Raw genomic sequence first — 19,344 nt, forward strand, 5'->3', positions numbered from 1 at the left:
TTTTAACAATTTGTCCCGCGTCCCGCGGCGTTTTAAAAAAGTTGAAATTTAAAAAAAATATATTACAATACTATTTTTGCGTTCTATGAAAATTTTTATTGCTCCATATAGACCAAATTTTTAATCAAGAACCCCCCCCCCCTTCCGGTCAATGGTATCCCGCTTTACCAATGTTAAAATCTGGTCACCTTACTTTAGAATGAACCCAAACAATGGTGTTTATTTCTCTGCCCACGTTGAGTCTGAAAGTTGAGGAAAGTAGTGATTTCATTTCTACCAGCTCCACAGTACCTTCCAATACGCAATCAGCTTTCCCACCAGCCAAGGTAATCAGGAAGGGAAACAGAGTCAACACGAATGGTTGCTGAAAGCATTTCTTTTGTATATGCATTCCTGACTTCTTTTTTAAGCAATTGCTGTAGTTAAGAAAGGTTCTATACAAAAAATATCTCAAGGAGAATTTTATATGCATTATGGAATTTACTGAAATATTGGCATGAATTTTTTAAAGCAAAAAAAGTCATTCTGTAATTCAAATAACCTTTTTCTAATTAACCTCTATGATTGGCTGATTTTGCTATGCTGGATTTTCTTAAAATAAAGGTCATTTATTTATTTATTGTTCCTTAGTAAATGAGCAGAAAAATTGGGGGATCTATTTTTTTTTTGACATGTCAATTTCCAGTTGTCATTTGAAAAATACTAGAATTATTACACCCACTTATTTAAAAGGTGATCTCAGCATAATTCCTCACTAAGGTCTTAAAGACCAAAATTGCATCAGGAATTGACAGATGCTATGATTTATTCTGCTACATGTATAATCCTAGCAAGGAAATCTGCTCAAGTTTTAGAAAGCATCTATTTTCTAAGGAAATCTAATTTCTTCCTAAGGTGGGATCAATCCCACAGTCCTTTGTAGACAATGACCCTCAACTGGAAAAGTGCATCTAAAGGGTAGTCTGGGCTGTCGGTCAGTGGGACAGACACCCTGACGTGGGTGACCCTTCAGAGTTCTCTCCACGCACCACTGAGGCAGGCACCGGGAGGGGCTCACACAGAGCTGGCAAGAGCCGATCACAGGGCTCTGGCCACCCTGGAGGCCTCCACTGTTACCCCCCCCCCCCCCCCGCCCCCCGAAAAGGAACCCACAGCAGAGCCAGCCCCTCGAAGTTCTCACTGAAGACAGTGCTGGCCTGGCCCCACCACGCTCCTCGTGCAGACAGGGCCAGCCAAAAGCAGGTGTTTTTATGAACAAAGAGAAACTTTATTCTAATATAGCACGGAAAGTTTTTAAGTAGGAATTGTTCTTATCTGACAAAAATATTCTGACACTTGGAACATCTAAAAGGTTATTTCTGTACAATTATAAAAATATTTTTGTGTCTATATAAACATGATGTTTATGATCCTAAAAGCTTTTTGGGGAATCAATACAATTAGAGTCTTTAGAAAACGATTAGCCTAGTTAGGAAATAAGAAACACTCCCCAAACACAGCCAAAAAAATAAAGACAATTGGGGACACATGGCAGGAAGGGCCTGAGAGGAAAAGGAAGATTGAAAATAATAAAACCACAAAACCCTGCGCTTGGATTTCAGAGGATAAAACCCAGCAAAAACTAAATTATATGTAAAAATAAAAATGAACCGTCCATGGGAGGATGAGATGATCTTACGATCAAATTTCATTACAAGACGATACAATGAAGACATCATCTGGCAAATTTGTTCTTCCAGGAACAAGGGTCTTTTCTTGTTTATTCTTATCAAACAAAATATTCAAGGTGAAGCAGAAATAAAAGAGTTCAGAGCCAGCAGACATGCATTCAGACCCCTGTTCCAGCATGTGTGCTGGCTGTGTGACCCTGAGCAGGTACTTAACCTCTCTGAGCCTATTCCCCTGCCTGTGAAAGGTGGGCAATAATGTCTACTTGGGTGGTTTGTTGGGAGGATTAGAGGTTAACCTATAAAAAGTGCTTACATTGCCTTGGAAAATAACTGACTCTCAATAAATAAAATTATTTTGTGTGTGTGACAAGGGATTCACCTTAGAATTTAGAATAGGCTTTGCTCTGCTTATTCTAACATTATGATTCTACTAGTCTATTCCCATGTGATCTGTCAGTCAACAGTAACTCCAAAGTCGAAAACTAGCCACAGTCCCGCCCCTCCAGGGTCAGGCAATCACAAAGAGCCCCGAAAGTTACGAAGGACGTTTCCTTTAGGAAGCTGTGGCCACCCCTTTCCTAAAGCACCACCAACTCAGCATGCAGTAGAGGCTCATGGAGAAGAGCTGTGATGCCCTCTAGTTTGGGAATCTTCGTTTCCTCAGAGCTGCACAAACCAACATGAATTCTACATTTTTCATCATGAAGTAACAGTCACACAGCAGACCATGTAACCGAAGCTCTGGGAGCCACGAGGGAGGTTCCTGCCTGCACATGCCTCCCCCGACAGGTCTTCAAGGACCACAAGTCTCCCCGGGGCCCACGCTCCTGGACCCCACAGGAAGCTGGACTTCTCAAGTCTTAGACTCTGAGACCCTCACTCCATCTGGGCAACAACGGTCAAGACTCCATAGAGCAGTGGCTCATAAGCAAGAACGGACTGGCAAGCTGTCTGGCTAGGCGTGTGAGTGAGCAGACTCAGGCGGCAGCGCACATGGGCACATGCACTTGGAGCGGCGCCTGAGAGCAGCAGCAGGGACCAGGAGGATGCCAGTCCTGCCCTGAAAGGCGAGGGTGCCACCGCCAGTGACAAGGACAGAAAAAGAAGAGGCTGTACCAGCAGAAACTAAAGAAAGCACTTGAGGTAAACTGTGGTCTTAGATAGACGATGCCCGCGGGCGTTGTAAAAAAGAGGACAACACCGAGGTTTTTCATGAGTTCGAGGTTTTTCACGAGTTCTAGGGAAAGGCTCAGCTAAGTTTTTGGTCCTGGTAAGATTTTCTTCGTATCACATACAGTCATCCCAAATGCTAAATAAAGCCGAGGTCTATGAGGGGTGGCTGTCCTCCCGATTCTAGAGTCGGCAAGGTTTCCAACAAGCCCACGCCAGTAGCCTGGATAAGGCTTCACCCTGTGCTGCGGGATCCAGGCAGGGTGGTTCTGCCCAGGAGTCACGTCTGGACAATGCCATCCGCTACAGGGAGGCATGATCTGAATGTCCAGGGCGTGGAAGTGGCTGCGATGCTGCGGCTGGTCAGCTAGGAGATGGGCCAGGGGTCCGCACCAGCTGGAGCTTTCAGATGAACTGCTCCTCGTCCCTGTCATTCAGGAGCAGAGACCACTTGTCCCCACCGTCATCAGCTGAGGCGCTGTGCCGAGACAGCTTGTCGGACTTCAGAGAGGACAGAGACACCTGGCTGATGTAGCTGACTTGGTCCCAGGGTGTGGCCCTGGGGGAGTCCCGGCGCCGGGCATCCATGCCAACGTGCACGCTGACTTGGGACGCGGTGAGGGGCTTCATGCGGCCCTGGGCCTGGGCCTCGTACTTCTCCAGGTCGGGCTTCTTATAGCTGCAAAGGAAGATCCCGAGAGCATTTGAACCTCTGGACACAGGCTTCTGAAAGCCTCTCATCCAAGTCTTTCAATAACACGCACAATCAAACCCCTAGGGTTCAGGTAAACTTCACCCAATTTAGAAACTTTGTATCCAAATGCTTGGCATGTAGGCTGTCATTAACTTCTTGTTAAATGCAAACATAAGTAAGTAAACATCTATTTTGAAAAAGGAGAAATGTTAATACACAGGCATCCTGTGTCTACATACAGTCCTGGGCCACATAATGATGTTTGGTCAACAATGGACCGCATATATGACAGAGGTCCCGTAAGGTTATAATGGAGCCGAAAACTTCCCATCACTAGAGATGTCAGAGCCATTGTGACACTCATTACTCATGTGTTTGTGGTGATGCTGGCACAAACAAACCCACTGCGCTGCCAGCCAGGTAAAAGTACAGCACATACAATTATGTACAGAACATAACACTTGATGATGATGAACGATTATGTTAGTGGTTTGTATACTTACTATACTATACTATATTTTTTATTATTTTAGAATGTATTCTTTCTACTTATTAAAAATCAGTTTGTGTAAAACACTATGCCATACTACACTGGCAGCAACCTCATACATCTCCTGTCCACTGCATCTCTTGATTCCATCATTTTCTCTTGTGATTGAATTATTCTCGTGTTGTTTTGTAACATGCTGTGCAGGCTTGTAACCTAGGAGCAATAGGTAATACCATAAAGCCTAGGTATGTCATTGGCTATACCTAATCTAGGTTAGTGCAAGTGCACTCTATGATGCTCCTTCGCAAAAGGATGAAATTGCCTAACGACACTTTTCCCAGACTGAATCCCTGGGGTTAAGCAGCACATGACTGTACTTACATAAGCAGCCCTTGAGCAAAATAACTAGGATAGCCCAGCACATGATGACGGCTAAGTGGTACATTACTTGATCGTGGTGCCAATAAATCATTATACACTCAGGCTGTCCCTTAGGTCTTTGCCTTAGGTGAATGAATCAGGAATCTGAGCGCAGCACACACCCACTGCTGGCCCAGGAGGCGCACCAGCCAGCCGGAATCCGCCTTGCGCATGCAGTGCAAAGGGGCCTAGCAGGTATCACCTCGCCTGCAGCGCATGCTCTGCCCGGTGGGGACTCACCACTTGAGCTGCAGCGACGAGAAAACTACAGACACAGAGGAGGCTGCCATGGCTGCCGAGCCCATCCACGGCTGCAGCACGATGCCGAAGGGCATGAAGACACCTGCGTGGGTCGGGGGGAGAGACAACACTCACCGAGCAGCCCGGAGAGAGCAAGGAGAGGGCCCACCACGAAGTGCTCAGCAGAGCTTGGGAGCCCGCTGCCAGAGAGCACCTGCCTGCAGCCCTCTGAAGCAGGCTATCTCAGAGCTGGGCAGTGGGGGCGCTGTTGAGGGGACTGGGGTCTCCCACCGCCCTGCCTTTCCCATCACCAGTTTCAGGGGAAACTCCAGGAGAGCAGTGCATCTCAGGAACCAGAGGGGTAGCAGCAGGCCAGGGGAGCCAGCTGTCCCGAGGCACCGCGGGGTCTGTGTGAGCACTCAGAGGGCGCACTGCTAGTGACCGCAGACCTGTCTGCATGGGCTGTCTTCCCTCAGGGCTCAAAACACCTTTTTAAAGGGCAATGTGAGCCAGGACCCAGGACAGAGCCAGGAGACTCAGTCCGCGTCTGGGCAAAGGTCTGAGGCCGAGGCACAAGCACAGGAGTGACTCAGCGCCTGGGCTGGCTCTGGAGGCAGAAGGCACAGCTGCCCGGCCTGGCCCACCCCACCCAGTCGCTCAGGCAGACATGCTAATCATGTGAGTCACCTTTAACCACCCGGCACAACAGGGGGCGTGAAGTGGGAAAGTTGTGTTTACAAACTTTAGGTCTCAGCCCACATAGAAGCCTTTCCTTGCAGAAGAGCTTTTTCCTCCCGGGTAACTCAGTGCTGAACGGGGAAGAGAGGAGTTATAAGGCAGAAAAATCCATCTCTTTCTGTGAGACAGAGTAAATCTCGGGCAGGATGCATTTTTGAGTTAAGGCTCTAAAACACCCATCACGGTGCCTAGCATGTAGCAGGGGCCCCATAACTATTAATAATGCTAGTTTTTCGGACCGTATGTGTAATAAATGGTTCAGAAAACGGCCATAGTAAATAAATAGTCAAGCATCTTGGCAGCTTTTCAGAGAGAACCAGAGTGAATGAAGGTTGGGGTTCTCTCTGCAGTTTCTCATTTACTTTTAGAGTTAGCAAGCAGAGAACATAATAAAATCAACACTTTCTAAGATGCTTCTGGCCAGCCAGCCAGCAAGGCGGGCTGCGCACTAAGTCCGGCAGGAACCAGGCAGAGCTGGAGGCAAAGGTCACAAGCAGGGTGAGCCCGTTACCTGCTGCGATGGGAATGCCAACCAGGTTATAGATCAACGCCAGCACCAGGTTGAGCCGTATCCTCCTGACAGTCCTCTTGGAGAGGTGAATGGCAGCGACCACATCGAGCAAGTCATTCTGAGGTAGAGAAGCATTTGGAGATTCAGGTGCTGTGCCCACAGCCCTCCCCCCTCCCACTGCCGGGACAACGGGGAGGAGACACAGCGCGCTCACTCTGATGAGAACAACGTCAGCCGCCTCAATGGCGACATCGGTGCCTGTCCCGATGGCGATGCCGACATCGGCCTGGGCCAGGGCCGGGGAGTCATTAATCCCGTCTCCCACCATGGCGACTGTCTTCCCTTCCTTCTGGAGCTCCTGGACCTTGGCCACCTTGTGAGAAGGCAGCACCTCTGCAAAGACTTTGTTGATGCCAACCTAAAAGGAAGGAAAACAGCAGTAAAGGAATAAATATGTGACAATACCCGGTGTTGGCAAAGGATAGGAATAGTAGCAGAAACCCAGGGCATCCTGCCCAACCCCCACCCAGCCTTCAGGTCGTCAATGATGTCAGCCACCAAGCCCCACAGTTCCAGATCACGTGGCAAATTTACTCCCTGATCCCATCCCAAGGCCAGGCACTGGTTTGGGGCCCTCGCTGGTCTCCCGGCCCACATCGCGGCCTCCCCACTCTCTTCTCCATATGCTGCCCCAGTGTCTTCCCAGAACAAAGTATTTGGTCATTTTCCTTTCCTGCGTCAAGTCCTCCAGTGGACCCGTTCCCTCAGGACAACATCTAACTTCCGTGGTCTGCCTCCTGAGGTCCCTGGCCGGTCCCCCAGATCTCTGCCCATTTCCAGCTCCCTGCGCTCTCCAACTCCCGGCTACTTTGTACCCCGGACGGTGCTCATGCTGCCTGTTCTGCCCTGGAAGGTCAGCTTGCTTTCCCTCCTCCTGCCCCCTCTTCTTCACCGGACCGCTCCTGACTCAAGCTTCTTCTCCCCTGGGAAGGCATCCCCAGCCCCTGCCAGGCTGGAGGGTAAGCTGGCGGCACCCACATGCCCTCTGCACTCTTCTTTGGAAACACCAAGGACTCAATTTATAATTGGTCACTGGTCCACCCTCCCCACAGGACTGGGAGCCCCTTAAGGGCAGGGACCCTCTTCACTCCGCTCTGTAGCCTGCTGTCGCATGGGCGGTGTGTAGCAAGCGCCTGCTGAATGAATGAACAAGTTTTGACCAGGAAAGGGAGTAACTCAACAAGTCCATAATTAGCAAAATGCCCAGTAAAGAGAGGTACTGTTGCTTCCCTCATAAGGTGCAATTCATTTTCAAAAGCATGCCACTGTACACTCATTTTTAGGAGGAGGGGTATATATGCTTTTCAGGAATTTGCACTGGAGCCATCCCCGAGTGGTGGGCCAGACAAGCATGCAGCAGCACTGTCTGCACGGCCCACTCAGGACCCAGGGCTGCAGGGGAACTGCCCGGGGTCAGTCACTTATCTGGTGCAACCAGTGGGAAGAGCTGAGCTGGCAAAACATCCCCTCAACATAAGACTACAAAGTTGTTTATGTCAGCCCTCAAGCCATGGGGTTGTTTTGTTGTTGTTGTTGTTGTTCACTGCAAACACTGGGAAATGGAGAATGGTGGAGTTGCTTTTCCAGGGCTGCAGCCAGTCCTGCATGAATCACGGCTCCCAGGCCCCAGGGCGGGACCTTTGCTGCTGCAGCATGGTGGTGGGGGGGTGGGGGGTAGGGGTGGGGAGGGGGGGGTCGTGGTGGTGGGGGGTGGTGGTGGGGTGGGGGTGGTGGTGGTGAGGGGGTTGGGGGGGTCATGGTGGTGGTGGGGGGGGGTGAGGGTGGTGGGGGGGTGGGGGTGGTGGTGGTGGTGGTGGTGGTGGTGGTGGTGGGGTGGTGGGGGTGGGGGTGGGGGTGGGGTGGGGTGGTGGTGGTGGTGGTGGGGGTGGTGGGGGGTGGTGGTGGTGGTGGTGGGGTGGGGAGGGCGGGGGCATGGGGGGGGGGGGGTGCTGCATGGCTGAAAAGCACCCATCCAGGGGGAAGCAGAAGCAAAGCTGAGTGCGGGATGCACTGGGGCTTGGTTTCCCCTCAAACTGCCTCTGTGAGCTGAGCACCACTTCAGTGTGAGATAGGGAAGAGGCCCGGCCCAGACCTGGGTGGCGATGGCCCTGGCTGTCTTGCGGTTGTCCCCCGTGATCAGCACCACGTCCACGCCCATGCTCTTCAGTGTGTGCACAGCCAGGGCGGCCTCCTGCTTGACGGCGTCCGCAATGGCGATCATCCCGCAGAGCAGCCCTGAGGGAACAGCACGGTGAGTGCACGGGAGAGGGCCCGGCGGCCCCAGGAGCACAGCCGCTTTCAGTTTCCACAATGTCATGTTACCAGCAAGAAGCAAAACACCCAATTATAGGACATAATATGGTTTGATTCTGTTTTTTAAAAATTTACATATGACAGATGCATACACAGTCTGGAAGGACTATCAAAATGTCAACAGTGGCTCTCTGAGGGGTAGGCTAATGAGCAATTCCATTTTCTTCTTTATAGCTCTCGGAATTTTCCAAATTTTCTGCATGGCACATCCACTTGCAGAGTATCTAGCTCATAACTCAATATACCTTCGCTATTAAAACATGACAAATACAGAAAATACTACTTAGGAAGTGATGGTTGTCCAAACAGCAAGAAAATCAATTACTTCCTTTTTTTTTCCTTGTGATAAAAGCCACTTGAATAGAACTTTTTTTTTTTTTTTTTTGAGTGAACCTTTTAGATACTGAGGCAAGGAAGGCTTTCGAGGCCTGAGGTGTGGCAGGAGCAGAGTGAGGGTGAGTGATGTATAAGGGGCATGACTCCTTCAGTTGAGCCAATTCTGCTCTGTTGAGTGGAGGGGACTGTGGATTTACAAGGACTTAGGAGGCGGCCTCATGATGGGAGAAGGAAAACAAAAAAGAATAGGAAAGAGGACATAAATTAGTTCTTATTTGCATATAGTTTTACTTCTGTTAGCAGAAACTAACATTAACAAAGTAAGATTCTAATCTATCTGAGATGTAAAGCCCAAGATATAACTGGGTCCTCAGATACACTCCATCTGAGAAGTGGAGGCAAGCTGCAGGGACCTCATCTTTCAGGGCATGCTAGGGTTAAACCTCTTGGAAAGTGAACTGCTTTGTCTGCAGTGATGAGGAGGAGGACTCCAAGCTGCCAGCTTGGACTGCAGCAAACAATGACGGTGAAGACAGGATTCCAAGCGCAAGGAGGCAGGTGCCAGGGCAGAGCTGGCCCTGCAGCAGAGGGAGAGCGAGTTGAAAAGGGCCTCGGGACTGGGGATGCCGTGAAAAGACGTCAGCGCAATCTTTTACTAGATGAAACTAAAATTAGTAAAGGGAGATTTGTTTCTTTTTAAATAGGCAGGATCTCTTTTTGCCTGACATCACCAAAAGCTTCATGTCTGAGTGGGCAGGGGAAGGCAGAGCGGAGTGATACCATCAATAGCCACCAAGACGGCCGTGTGGCCCTTCATCTCGTGGTCTGTCATAGCGTCGCTGACGTCGCTGGAAATGGCTAAGCCGTTGCGCCTCATCCATTCTCGGTTTCCAATTAGCACAGAGAACGTCTGGGGAACTACATCTGTTCAAAAGAGTTGGTGGTTATTCCCAAACAGTGTAATTACATTATGAGAAATTACTAAAAACTAGGGAACCCTTTTAAAAGGCAAAATATCCATTTGATCATTCTGAGAAATTATCACCTAGTAAGTGCCTCTCAGAACACCTTCCTTAAAGGACCAGGGGAAAAAGTATAATTAATGTGTAGAACATGTGGGTATGAATTAAAATGGGGCATTAAAAGGTCCATTTTCTATGTGTGAAAATGTTACAAGCATATCGAACATTATGTGGTGTCCCCTATTTGCCTTTAGAGGAATCTGCTGCTGCTTTTTCAGGGAGTTATTTCTCCAGCATCAAATCCAAGTAGTGCCTAGCGACATCATGCTTGGTACAGATGACCCAAGGTGAGCCAGCAAGTAGCCTGTCTGCTTCTATGAAATGTTTTAAAGCTATACCTCCTAAAAGGCCAGTGAGTCTTTCCCCTGTCACCCTCCATGTGTGCCAGTAACTTAGGCGTCACTGCACGAAGCAGTCCCTGGACACTAAATGGAAGGTCATCCTAGGGCTTTAGTTGCTAGAAGGTGGCAGATGGCTTCCAACAGTGAAATCTAAATCAAGACCTAATTACCAACATACTTAAGAGAAAGCATTAGACACTTTTTTTGGGGGGAGGGGGGGAGGGTAATATGTTTTCACACTCTTACGCTGGTGGCTACTAAGCTATCCTTAGAATAAGAAAGGCCATTATTCAAAAGCAGCTCTCACTTCAAACAGTGTCCCTTCTTAGCGTGGGCAGACCATTCCCATCAGTTTTCCCTGACTGCTGCCAGCTCTGTAAACAGAAAACTTCCCATCAGAGTTCTACTAAGCGGGAGGTTTCCTGTTTCAGAAGAACAAAGCAGAATTCCCAGCTGTCCACTTTGTAGCTCACAAGCAGCCAAGCTAACTTGGGATAAGAAAGTGGAGACCCAAAATTATGAGCAATACTCTATAGATTTATGTAATAGATTACTTTTGTCTGCCATTGGCATCAAGATTCAGAGGAATCAAGTACAAGAGGAACTTCAGGCTTTCCTGAGGAGGGAGGCGTGCAGTGCACCTGCCATGAGCCACAGCAGGGGGACCGGGGGTGGCGTGGTGCTCTCTGTTTGGCATGCTGCCCCTGACCCAGCCGGACCCAACCCCTGACAGGCCGAGCACCAGAGACAAAGGCCAGGGATACCTGTTTCTGTGGGGACACTGCCAACCCCGTTCGGGTGAGGGGCCTGTTTGCTCAGGGGCTCGCTGTGGGCCAGGATGCCTTCCACGCTGCTGACTTTACAGCCAATTCCACAGCCTGGCACGGCCTGGAAGTCCATGCAGTATCCCAAGGCCTCCGTTCCAAGTTCCTGTGAAGGAAGGGAGCAGGAAGAAGAGCCAGGAAACAGAGAGGGGGGAAAGAGGGGGCAGGGCAGGGATGGGGGTGAGGATAGGAGAGAGAGCACCCCAACCATGAATTAAGAGGGAAAGGAGGGATGGGAAGTAGAATTGCAGGAAAAGGTAAAGAGATAAACTGTTGACTCAGCAGTTCCTTTTCTCTGCCACAGACATTATAATTATTAAATTGAACAAAATTAAATAGCCTAAACTCTCTGCTTAGGTGGATGCCTCATGATATTGGACATGTTGCAGACTAGGAGAAAGGCTATTCACATAAAACATCTCAAATTAAGGATGGGGAGTTGTAAAGGTGCCAAAGAGAGGAAATATGTTATTTTTATGTCACAAGTAATTTCATTAAAATAATGGACTAGGCAAGTGGTAACAAAGCTGTTTTGAGGCTATTGAGAGAGAGCTGCCCATTTACAGACCCTGTGGAGGAGGGTGATGTGGCAGGAGAAAGAAGTGGGGCACTGATTTTATTTGGGTTAACAAAACAGCAAAGGAAGCATGGCTGAGGGTGAGCAGAATTCTTCCTGAAACATCAGAAAGGTGAGAGGCGAAATGGCCTGCCTGACCCTACCTGAAAGACAGAAACACAAAATGAGATTTCTGGAAGGTTCCCTGTCCAGGAAGAGTTGTCAACTTTTTCAAGGCATCCATGTAACCCTCTACATTTACTGATAATTGTATTTCCCCGCACCGTTTACATTTTTTCTGAGCAGTTTTCTGACACATTCTGCTGCTTCTATATTCATATTGAAAATAGAGAAAGTGAAATAGGACCTTTCGTCTGAAAAGATCAAAAGATGAATGCTTGCCCAGTAACTGTGCCAAGAACCCACTGGGCGTTCCACTCACTTCTGCTGGCTCCTCTCCATTTCAGATGTTCCCAACTGCATGGATTTCTACCCCCTCACCCCAAGACCCCATTCATTTTTGTATCCCTTTGCACTAAGTAAAGGACTGAATTTACACACCATCTGTCTTCCTCACCCAACCAGCAAGTAGCTCCGAGAGGCAGAGTTCCCATCTTAATAGCTGTCCTGAGCCCAGGTGCTCAGTAAATGATCAACAAATGACTGTTAACACTGGGCTGCTTTTGCACTGATCTGGAAATGTGACAAGGGACCAGCTACTGCGAGCCACATCTCCACGGGCCTGCTAAGTGGTTTTCCAGATCACACAAGCCAAGGCCTCCTCGAAGGCAGCGGACTGAGGTGCCATGGCAGCTGAGAGGAAAAGCCTGTTGGGAGGAAGGAGCTTGGAGGTTCCAGCCTCACGGGTGAGAGAGGAGGCTGTGGGAGGAGCGGGAGGAGGCGCAATGCCCAGGTCTTCGTACCTCTTTACAGTATTTGGTGATAGCCACACCCAAGGGGTGCTCACTGCTGGCCTCTGCAGTCCCCACCACAGCAAGAACCTTCCTGAGGGGCAGCGTGGCCACATCCACAAGCAAGAGGACCCGCATGACTTTGGGGACCCCGTAGGTAATGGTGCCAGTTTTGTCAAACATCACAGTCTTTATCTGTCAAAACAATCACATCTCGGTTAGCACAAATACAGATGGAAGGGACTTTAAAATCCACACAATCTTGAGGCAGAACTTAACTCACACTCCCTCAAGAAGGTAACAACAGTCCTTCATCCTCCATGACATAATCGTCTGCAATCAATCACAAGGTTCAACCACTCCCCCTGCAACAACTCTGTTTCCCTCTATGCCCCCCAAAATCCTCATTATGTTTTAATCTTAACCAGGTTGAGCCAGAAACTCTCACTCGGATGTAGCGAGAGACAGCACACGGTCTCCTGGACAGTAACGCTGGCAGATTTCTAGTGCAGGATCAGGAGCCAGGGATCTGGGAGTCGGCTATCTACTGCTATCTGCTGAGTCAATCATGGTTTTCTCTGGCCTGTGTAAGTGCAAAAGCCTACTAACATTAAAGCTCTTGCACTCCAAGTTCAATGAACAGTGCTCTCCTCGTGCCATAATAACAGGTAACCATCAGAGCCAGTGTTTAGACCTGCCCCACTTAGCCAATGGCAGCTTTACACCAGTCCCCGTGGGTGGGCTCAGCCAGTCAATAACAGCCACACTGGTACCTGCTTTCCTATGGCCAAAGTCCAGCAATCCCTGGACTCAGACTTCCCCAAGCCCCATATTAGGTCTGCTTGCTGTGTTCAGACTGTGTCCCACAAGCATGGTTCTCCCTTCATTAGCAAATAATAGATTCAGCTTTTTGTTTCTGCTCCTGAGTGCTGGCCCCTTCAACACTAACAGCTGGTCTTCCTCCAATAATTCTTGCCTCCTTTTAGTCCATCCTTCACTTTGTAACCAGATCTTCCCAACAAGTAACCCAGTCACATCACAAAGGCACTTCAAACCCCTCCACAGCTCCCTGTTGTTCTCTGTGTTAATTTCCAAATCCTTTAATAAATCTCCAAGACGCTTCAAGGTCCCTCTCTCCCTCACCTTTTCCCTCAACAGCCTGATCTATTGATTTCTCTTTCTCTCAATGATTTTCTTTCAGTTCCTCATTTATTATTCAGCAAATAACTATTGATTGTTTTCAATGTGCCAGGCACTGGGCAAGACACTGGGGATACAATGATGGGAACAGTTCACAGTCTTCGGTCTTAGAGTCTATGATACAGCACCCCCTACCCAGCCCCTTATCCCCCAGGTGCTTTCCATATGCTTTCCCCACTGCCAGAACATGCTTCCCAACCTCCGTTTCCTGGCTCACTCTCACTCAACTGTTAGGTCTCAGATACACCACCCCTCATGGCCAGTCCAACACACACAAGTCTACGCTAGGCCCGCTGCTGAGCTGATCTCACGGCATTGCACCCCATCTCATAGCATTTGTTCTTTACTTACTCCATACTTGTCTTTCCCCATCCATGATAGCCAAAGACCATGACTAGGGCCAGCCATAAGACCCACACATAGAACATGCTCAACAAACACTGACTACATTTATGAAAGGTTAAGGATTGGTATGTTTGGCCAAAGGACGATTCTTTATACACTGTTGCCCATTATTCCACTCCCCAAGGTCACAGGACCCCTCTGCTAATCACACAGATTAAGTGGAGAGTGAAATGAGAAATCACATAGAATCCTAATCACTGCAGAGTTGGTACTTTTCTCCAGGTGTGAAACCTGGCTCTGCCACTTATTAGCTGCAGGCCTTCAGGCAAGTCATCTGGCCTCCTGCTGTAGCTCCCTCATCTTAAAATGGGAATAATAGCCCTAACCGGTTTGGCTCAGTGGATAGAGCCTCGGCCTGTGGACTGAAGGGTCCCAGGTTCGATTCCGGTCAAGGGTATGTACCTTGGTTGCGAGCATATCCCCAGGGGGGAAGTGTGCAGGAGGCAGCTGATAGATGTTTCTCTCTCATCGATGTTTCTAACTCTCTATCCCTCTCCCTTCCTCTCTGTAAAAAATCAATAAAATATATTTTAAAAAATAAAAATAAAATGGGAATAATAGCACCACCTCAAAGCTGTTGATAAGATTAAATCAACTAATATTTCTAAAGTGTTTCATTCTATAACTGTTAACTGCTGCTATCATTCCGTCAGTCCTGGCTTCCTGTGTTTTACTTAATGAACAGTGCTATCCATGGGCCTCTTTCAGGTTTATCCCTTACTATGAAATTTAAACATATACTATTTTCACTAGACCTCAAAGTTTAAAAAAAATCATATAGTAAACAACTACAAAATCATCCTAGTCAAGACCCCAAAAGACGGCCAGGAGCGCTGCCGTGCTGGGCCAACCTTGTGGGCCAGCTCCAGAGGCTTGCCCCCCTTGATGAGGATGCCGTTCCGGGCAGCCACGCCGGTGCCCACCATGACTGCTGTGGGCGTGGCCAAGCCCAGGGAGCAGGGGCAGGCAATGCACAGCACTGTGATGGACGTCTGGAATGCGAACCGGATGATCACATCTGCCTGGGAAATGTGCTTGTTGGGGGTCTGAAAAGAGGAAAGAGAGGTAAGTGGAGAGTGACATGAGAAATCACACAGAATCCTAATCACTGTTGTTTCCTGTGTAAATCCAAAACCAAGTATGGGTCTCTTTTCCAGGTAATGGTGGCACATATTGGTATTATTTGCATTGTGACATCTGGAGTTATCTTCGTTTATTTTTTTTTAAGTGGCTGGTGTCTCTGGAGTACAATCAGGAGATACTATATTCACTTAATTAAAATAAAAGGTATGTTTTCTAAATCAAGAATACAGACCACCATCTCATTAGCTTCTATCTACATACTTTTTTTTCTTGAAAGGCAAGATTCTAAAATAAGATATATTATTAAAGGGTCACTTAATTTTTATAGAAATAGTTGGAGTTGGGTAGAGGGCCTGTTGTTTAAGACATAATGCATTTCTTAGAGGTAAGATGATTTGTGTGTGTTTTTTTAAAACACACACACTATAATTCTTATCAAAATAACACCTGGCATTGTGATGGGATTGGATAGACTTCTAGAAGCTGACATGAACCCTGTCCCTGCAGTGATTTTTACGTAGCACAGTGATAACAGTGTCTTAAAGGAACATGCAGTACCTCATTTGCCAGCATCCTCCCTGATATTGCAGATAAAACAAAAGAAGCCAAAGTAAGATGAAAGGCAGGGAACAGCAGAAAGCCACATATTCCAACTTGTTTAGGACTGAGTTTTCCCACAGCCACATGCCAATGAGCTGCTCTCCCACAAAAGCAGAAATTTTAGGCAGTGAGGTGCCACAGTAGCCAGTGGCCAGTTCTGAAACACAGTCATAGGTTACTTAAAAGCACTGAAGTCTCCTTAGATGTCCGAAGATGTAAAACTTGGACATTTTTCATTTTCAGATAGGAAATTTGAGAAAGAAAATGACATCTTAGTGAATCACACACACACACACCAACAACATGCTATACCTTTAATTATGAGTGAAAACAAGTTTTTTAAAGTATTATCCATTCCATGGTTGCAATTCCTTATTCTATGGCTCTAAGGTAAAATACACATTACACTGGGCTAAGTATGAGATATTTTTTTTTTTTTTCCTACTTCTGAGGGTTTTCTTTTTTTTTTTTTTTCAATTTTTTTATTAAGGTATTATATGTGTACATATCTTACCATTGCCCTCCCCACACCCCCCTCCCATATATGCCCCCACCCCCCAGAGTTTTGCATCCATTGGTTATGCTTATATGCATGCATACAAGTCCTTTGATTGATCTCTTATCTCCCCCACCTCTCCCTAACCTTCCCCTTGTAATTTGACAGTCTGTTTGATGCTTTACTGTCTCTGTATCTATCTTTTTGTTCAAGATTATAATGTTCTTTATTATCCATAAATGAGTGAGATCATGTGGTATTTTTCTTTCATTGACTGACTTATTTCACTTAACATAATGTTCTCCAATTCCTCCCAGGTTGCTGCAAATGATGAGAATTCCTTCTTTTTTATGGCAGCATAGTATTCCATTGTGTAGATGTACCACAGTTTTCTGATCCAGTCATCTGCTGACGGGCACCTAGGCTGTTTCCAAATCTTAGCTATGGTGAATTGTGCTGCTATGAACATAGGGGTGCATATATCCTTTCTAATTGGTGTTTCTAGTTTCTTCGGGTATATTCCCAGGAGTGGGATTACTGGGTCGAATGGGAGTTCCATTTTCAGTTTTTTGAGGAAACTCCATTAAGTATGAGATATTTTTGAAAAATAAGGTAAAACATTATTCTACTCACTGGGCAGCTACCAAATACTACTCTAAGTGGGTCATTAGCTTTTTATGTATATCAAGGTATCTCAACCTCAGCACTATTGATATTTAGGGCCAGATAATTATTTGTGGGGCTGTCCTGTGCATTGTAGGATGTTAGCAGCATCCCTGGTCTCTACCCACTAGATGCCAGTAGCATCCCCTCCTCAGTCATGAGAACCAAAAATGTCTCCAGACATGGCCAAATGTCCCTGGGGGCAACAAAATCAGTCTCAATTAGAAATCACTAAGTTCTAATTTCTGAAGCATTAAGTTTTTTGTTTTGTTTTGTTATTTTCTACCTTTTTAAAATTTTGATAAAACTACATTTCTTCAGATAATATCCTTTGCCCAGCTGGCGTGGCTCAGTGGTTGAGTGTCGACCTAGGAACCAGGAGGTCACGGTTCGATTCCCGGTCAGGGCACATGCCCGGGTTGCGGGCTCGATCCCCAGTGTGGGGTATGCAGGAGGCAGCTAATCAGTGATTCTTTCTCATCATTGATGTTTCTATCTCCCTCTCCCCATCTCTTCCTCTCTGAAATCAATAAAGATATGTTTGTTGTTTAAAAAAAAAAGATAATAGCCTTCATCCACTTCTTCAACTAAAAAATGTATGTATATACCATTGCCTCATGTTTAATAAATATTTACTAAAAACTCACTAGCATTGCTTGGGAAGCTGTGAGGTTAAAGATGGTATTTATGGACATAGACAGCAAAAATACATTTTTCTTAAAATTTGTTAAATATTATCATGCATGCCATCAAAATCTGAAGTGACCTATCTGCTATGGTGTGTGGTTCATAACTCTCCAGATGGACAAAACTGCTTGAAGCATTGCAACTGAGAGCCAATTGATGTTTGTGAAATTATCTGACTAGGAAGCAAAGGCCATCCTATATAATAAAAGCTAATATGCAAATTGACTGACCTGCGGAATGACCAGTCACTATGACGCGCACTGACCACCAGGGGGCAGACACTCAACGCAGGAGCTTCCCCCCCCCCCCCCCCCCCCCCGTGGTGGTCAGTGCGCTCCCACAGGGGGAGCGCCACTCAGCCAGAAGACAGGCTCAAGGCTGGCAAGCGCAGCAGCGGTGGTGGGAGCCTCTCCTGCCTCCACGGCAGTGCTAAGGATGTCCGACTGACGGCTTAGGCCCACTCCCCGCCGGCTCCCAGACTGCAAGAAGGTGCAAGCCGGGCTGAGGGGCCCCCTCGAGTGCAAGAATTTTGTGCACCAGGCCTCTAGTCTTTAATAAAAACCTGCAGAAGTAAAGTGACCGATTTCCTACCACGGCTAAGATTTGGCTGCCAATAAGTAAAGCAAGCAAATAAAATGTAATGAGTAACCAAAGCCCACTGAATCTAAGACATGAAAGAATAGGGTTAATGCAATAGACTCTCTAAAACAACAACCATACAGCCCACAGCATTCAACTTACAGGAAAGTACTTCTGAACAACACCAAAATCGATAAAACCGATGATAACCCATACCACCAACGTCAAAATTGAAATGATGATGATAAGTGGGACAAAATATCCACTAAACTTGTCAGCCAGTTGTTGAATGGGTGCCTATAAAAATAAAACACCAAGACCACAGGAAATTACAACCTGCAAAGCAATCAAATAGCACAAAAATGGACAAGGACTGCGATTCTCACCTCCCTCATTAACTTTTTTTTTTTAATCTTTATTGTTGAAAGTATGCCCCCTCTTTCCCCCCACCCCCATTGACCTCTTCTGCCCACCCCCATCCCCTGCTCTAGGTCTTCACCACTTCATTAACTCTTGACTCAATAATATCTGCCTGACTCTTTGGAACTCTTGGGATGATTTCTAAAATGAGAAAGCAGAAGTGATATTGTTCTTTACATTTTTTTCATTACCTTTGACATCTGAGCCTCTTCCACCAATTTCACAATCTGAGCCAACGTGGTGTCATTGCCCACGTGGGTAGCTTTAACGAGCACAGAGCCATGTGCATTTATAGACCCAGCAATCACTATGCTTCCGGGTTTCTTAGTGACTGGCATGGCTTCTCCTAGAGGTGGAGAGGAGAGACCAACGTTCATGCACTAAAACCCCATTCAGCGTTCATGGGACCTGCCACTGCACTGATACCCACCCGAAGGGAATGCAAAACAAGTCACCTAACCTGTGATGAGGGACTCGTCGGCCATGGTATTGCCTTCTAGGACTTTCCCATCCACTGGGAACTTTCCCCCGGGAACAACCTTGATGACATCACCCCGCTGCACCAGCTCCATGGGTACTTGCTCCTCTCTGCAATAAATGCCACTCAGGTTACACACGTGGCCACTCATTGCAGCTCACCCTCTTGGTCTGTCACTCAGGCTGAGTTCTACAGCTGTTGGACTGGTTACACTATACTTGCTTTACAGGGAGCAGCAGTATTCAGTGTATCTGTCAGTTACAGATTCAGTATTTATTGTGCCACTACTAAGTGCCAGGCACTGTACGAGGCACTGGGAATATAGCTGTGACTGGGATAGCAAAGTCCCTACCCTTATGAAGACAAATTTCGTGGAGGAAACAGACAGCAAACAAATTAGTTCCAGATATTAAATAAATGCTGTGATGAAAATGTGA

At 47.2% G+C, this 19,344-nt stretch overlaps 1 protein-coding gene across 5 annotated transcripts in view; it reads right to left on the bottom strand.

Annotated features, from left to right (window-relative positions):
- Positions 1 to 971: 971 nt before the first annotated feature.
- The window catches only part of ATP7B (ATPase copper transporting beta), a 96,629-nt gene continuing 78,256 nt past the window's right edge, over positions 972 to 19,344 (bottom strand). For 4 of the 5 annotated variants that reach the window (XM_079779068.1, XM_079779066.1, XM_079779070.1 and 1 more), the window contains 12 exons: positions 18,890 to 19,017; positions 18,621 to 18,775; positions 18,172 to 18,306; positions 14,753 to 14,947; positions 12,309 to 12,491; positions 10,770 to 10,935; positions 9,423 to 9,566; positions 8,086 to 8,228; positions 6,148 to 6,351; positions 5,934 to 6,051; positions 4,685 to 4,787; positions 973 to 3,519 (listed from right to left, as the gene is read on the bottom strand). In XM_079779068.1, coding sequence (XP_079635194.1) covers positions 3,246 to 3,519; positions 4,685 to 4,787; positions 5,934 to 6,051; positions 6,148 to 6,351; positions 8,086 to 8,228; positions 9,423 to 9,566; positions 10,770 to 10,935; positions 12,309 to 12,491; positions 14,753 to 14,947; positions 18,172 to 18,306; positions 18,621 to 18,775; positions 18,890 to 19,017 — 1,948 coding nt within the window. In that variant the 3' untranslated portion in view covers positions 973 to 3,245. Of the gene's footprint in view, positions 3,520 to 4,684; positions 4,788 to 5,933; positions 6,052 to 6,147; positions 6,352 to 8,085; positions 8,229 to 9,422; positions 9,567 to 10,769; positions 10,936 to 12,308; positions 12,492 to 14,752; positions 14,948 to 18,171; positions 18,307 to 18,620; positions 18,776 to 18,889; positions 19,018 to 19,344 lie in introns of all 5 variants that reach the window. The other variant, XM_079779067.1, reaches the window with a different exon arrangement.

The sequence above is a fragment of the Cnephaeus nilssonii genome (assembly GCF_951640355.1).
Source record: "Cnephaeus nilssonii genome assembly, chromosome: 8".
NCBI lineage: Eukaryota > Metazoa > Chordata > Mammalia > Chiroptera > Vespertilionidae > Cnephaeus > Cnephaeus nilssonii.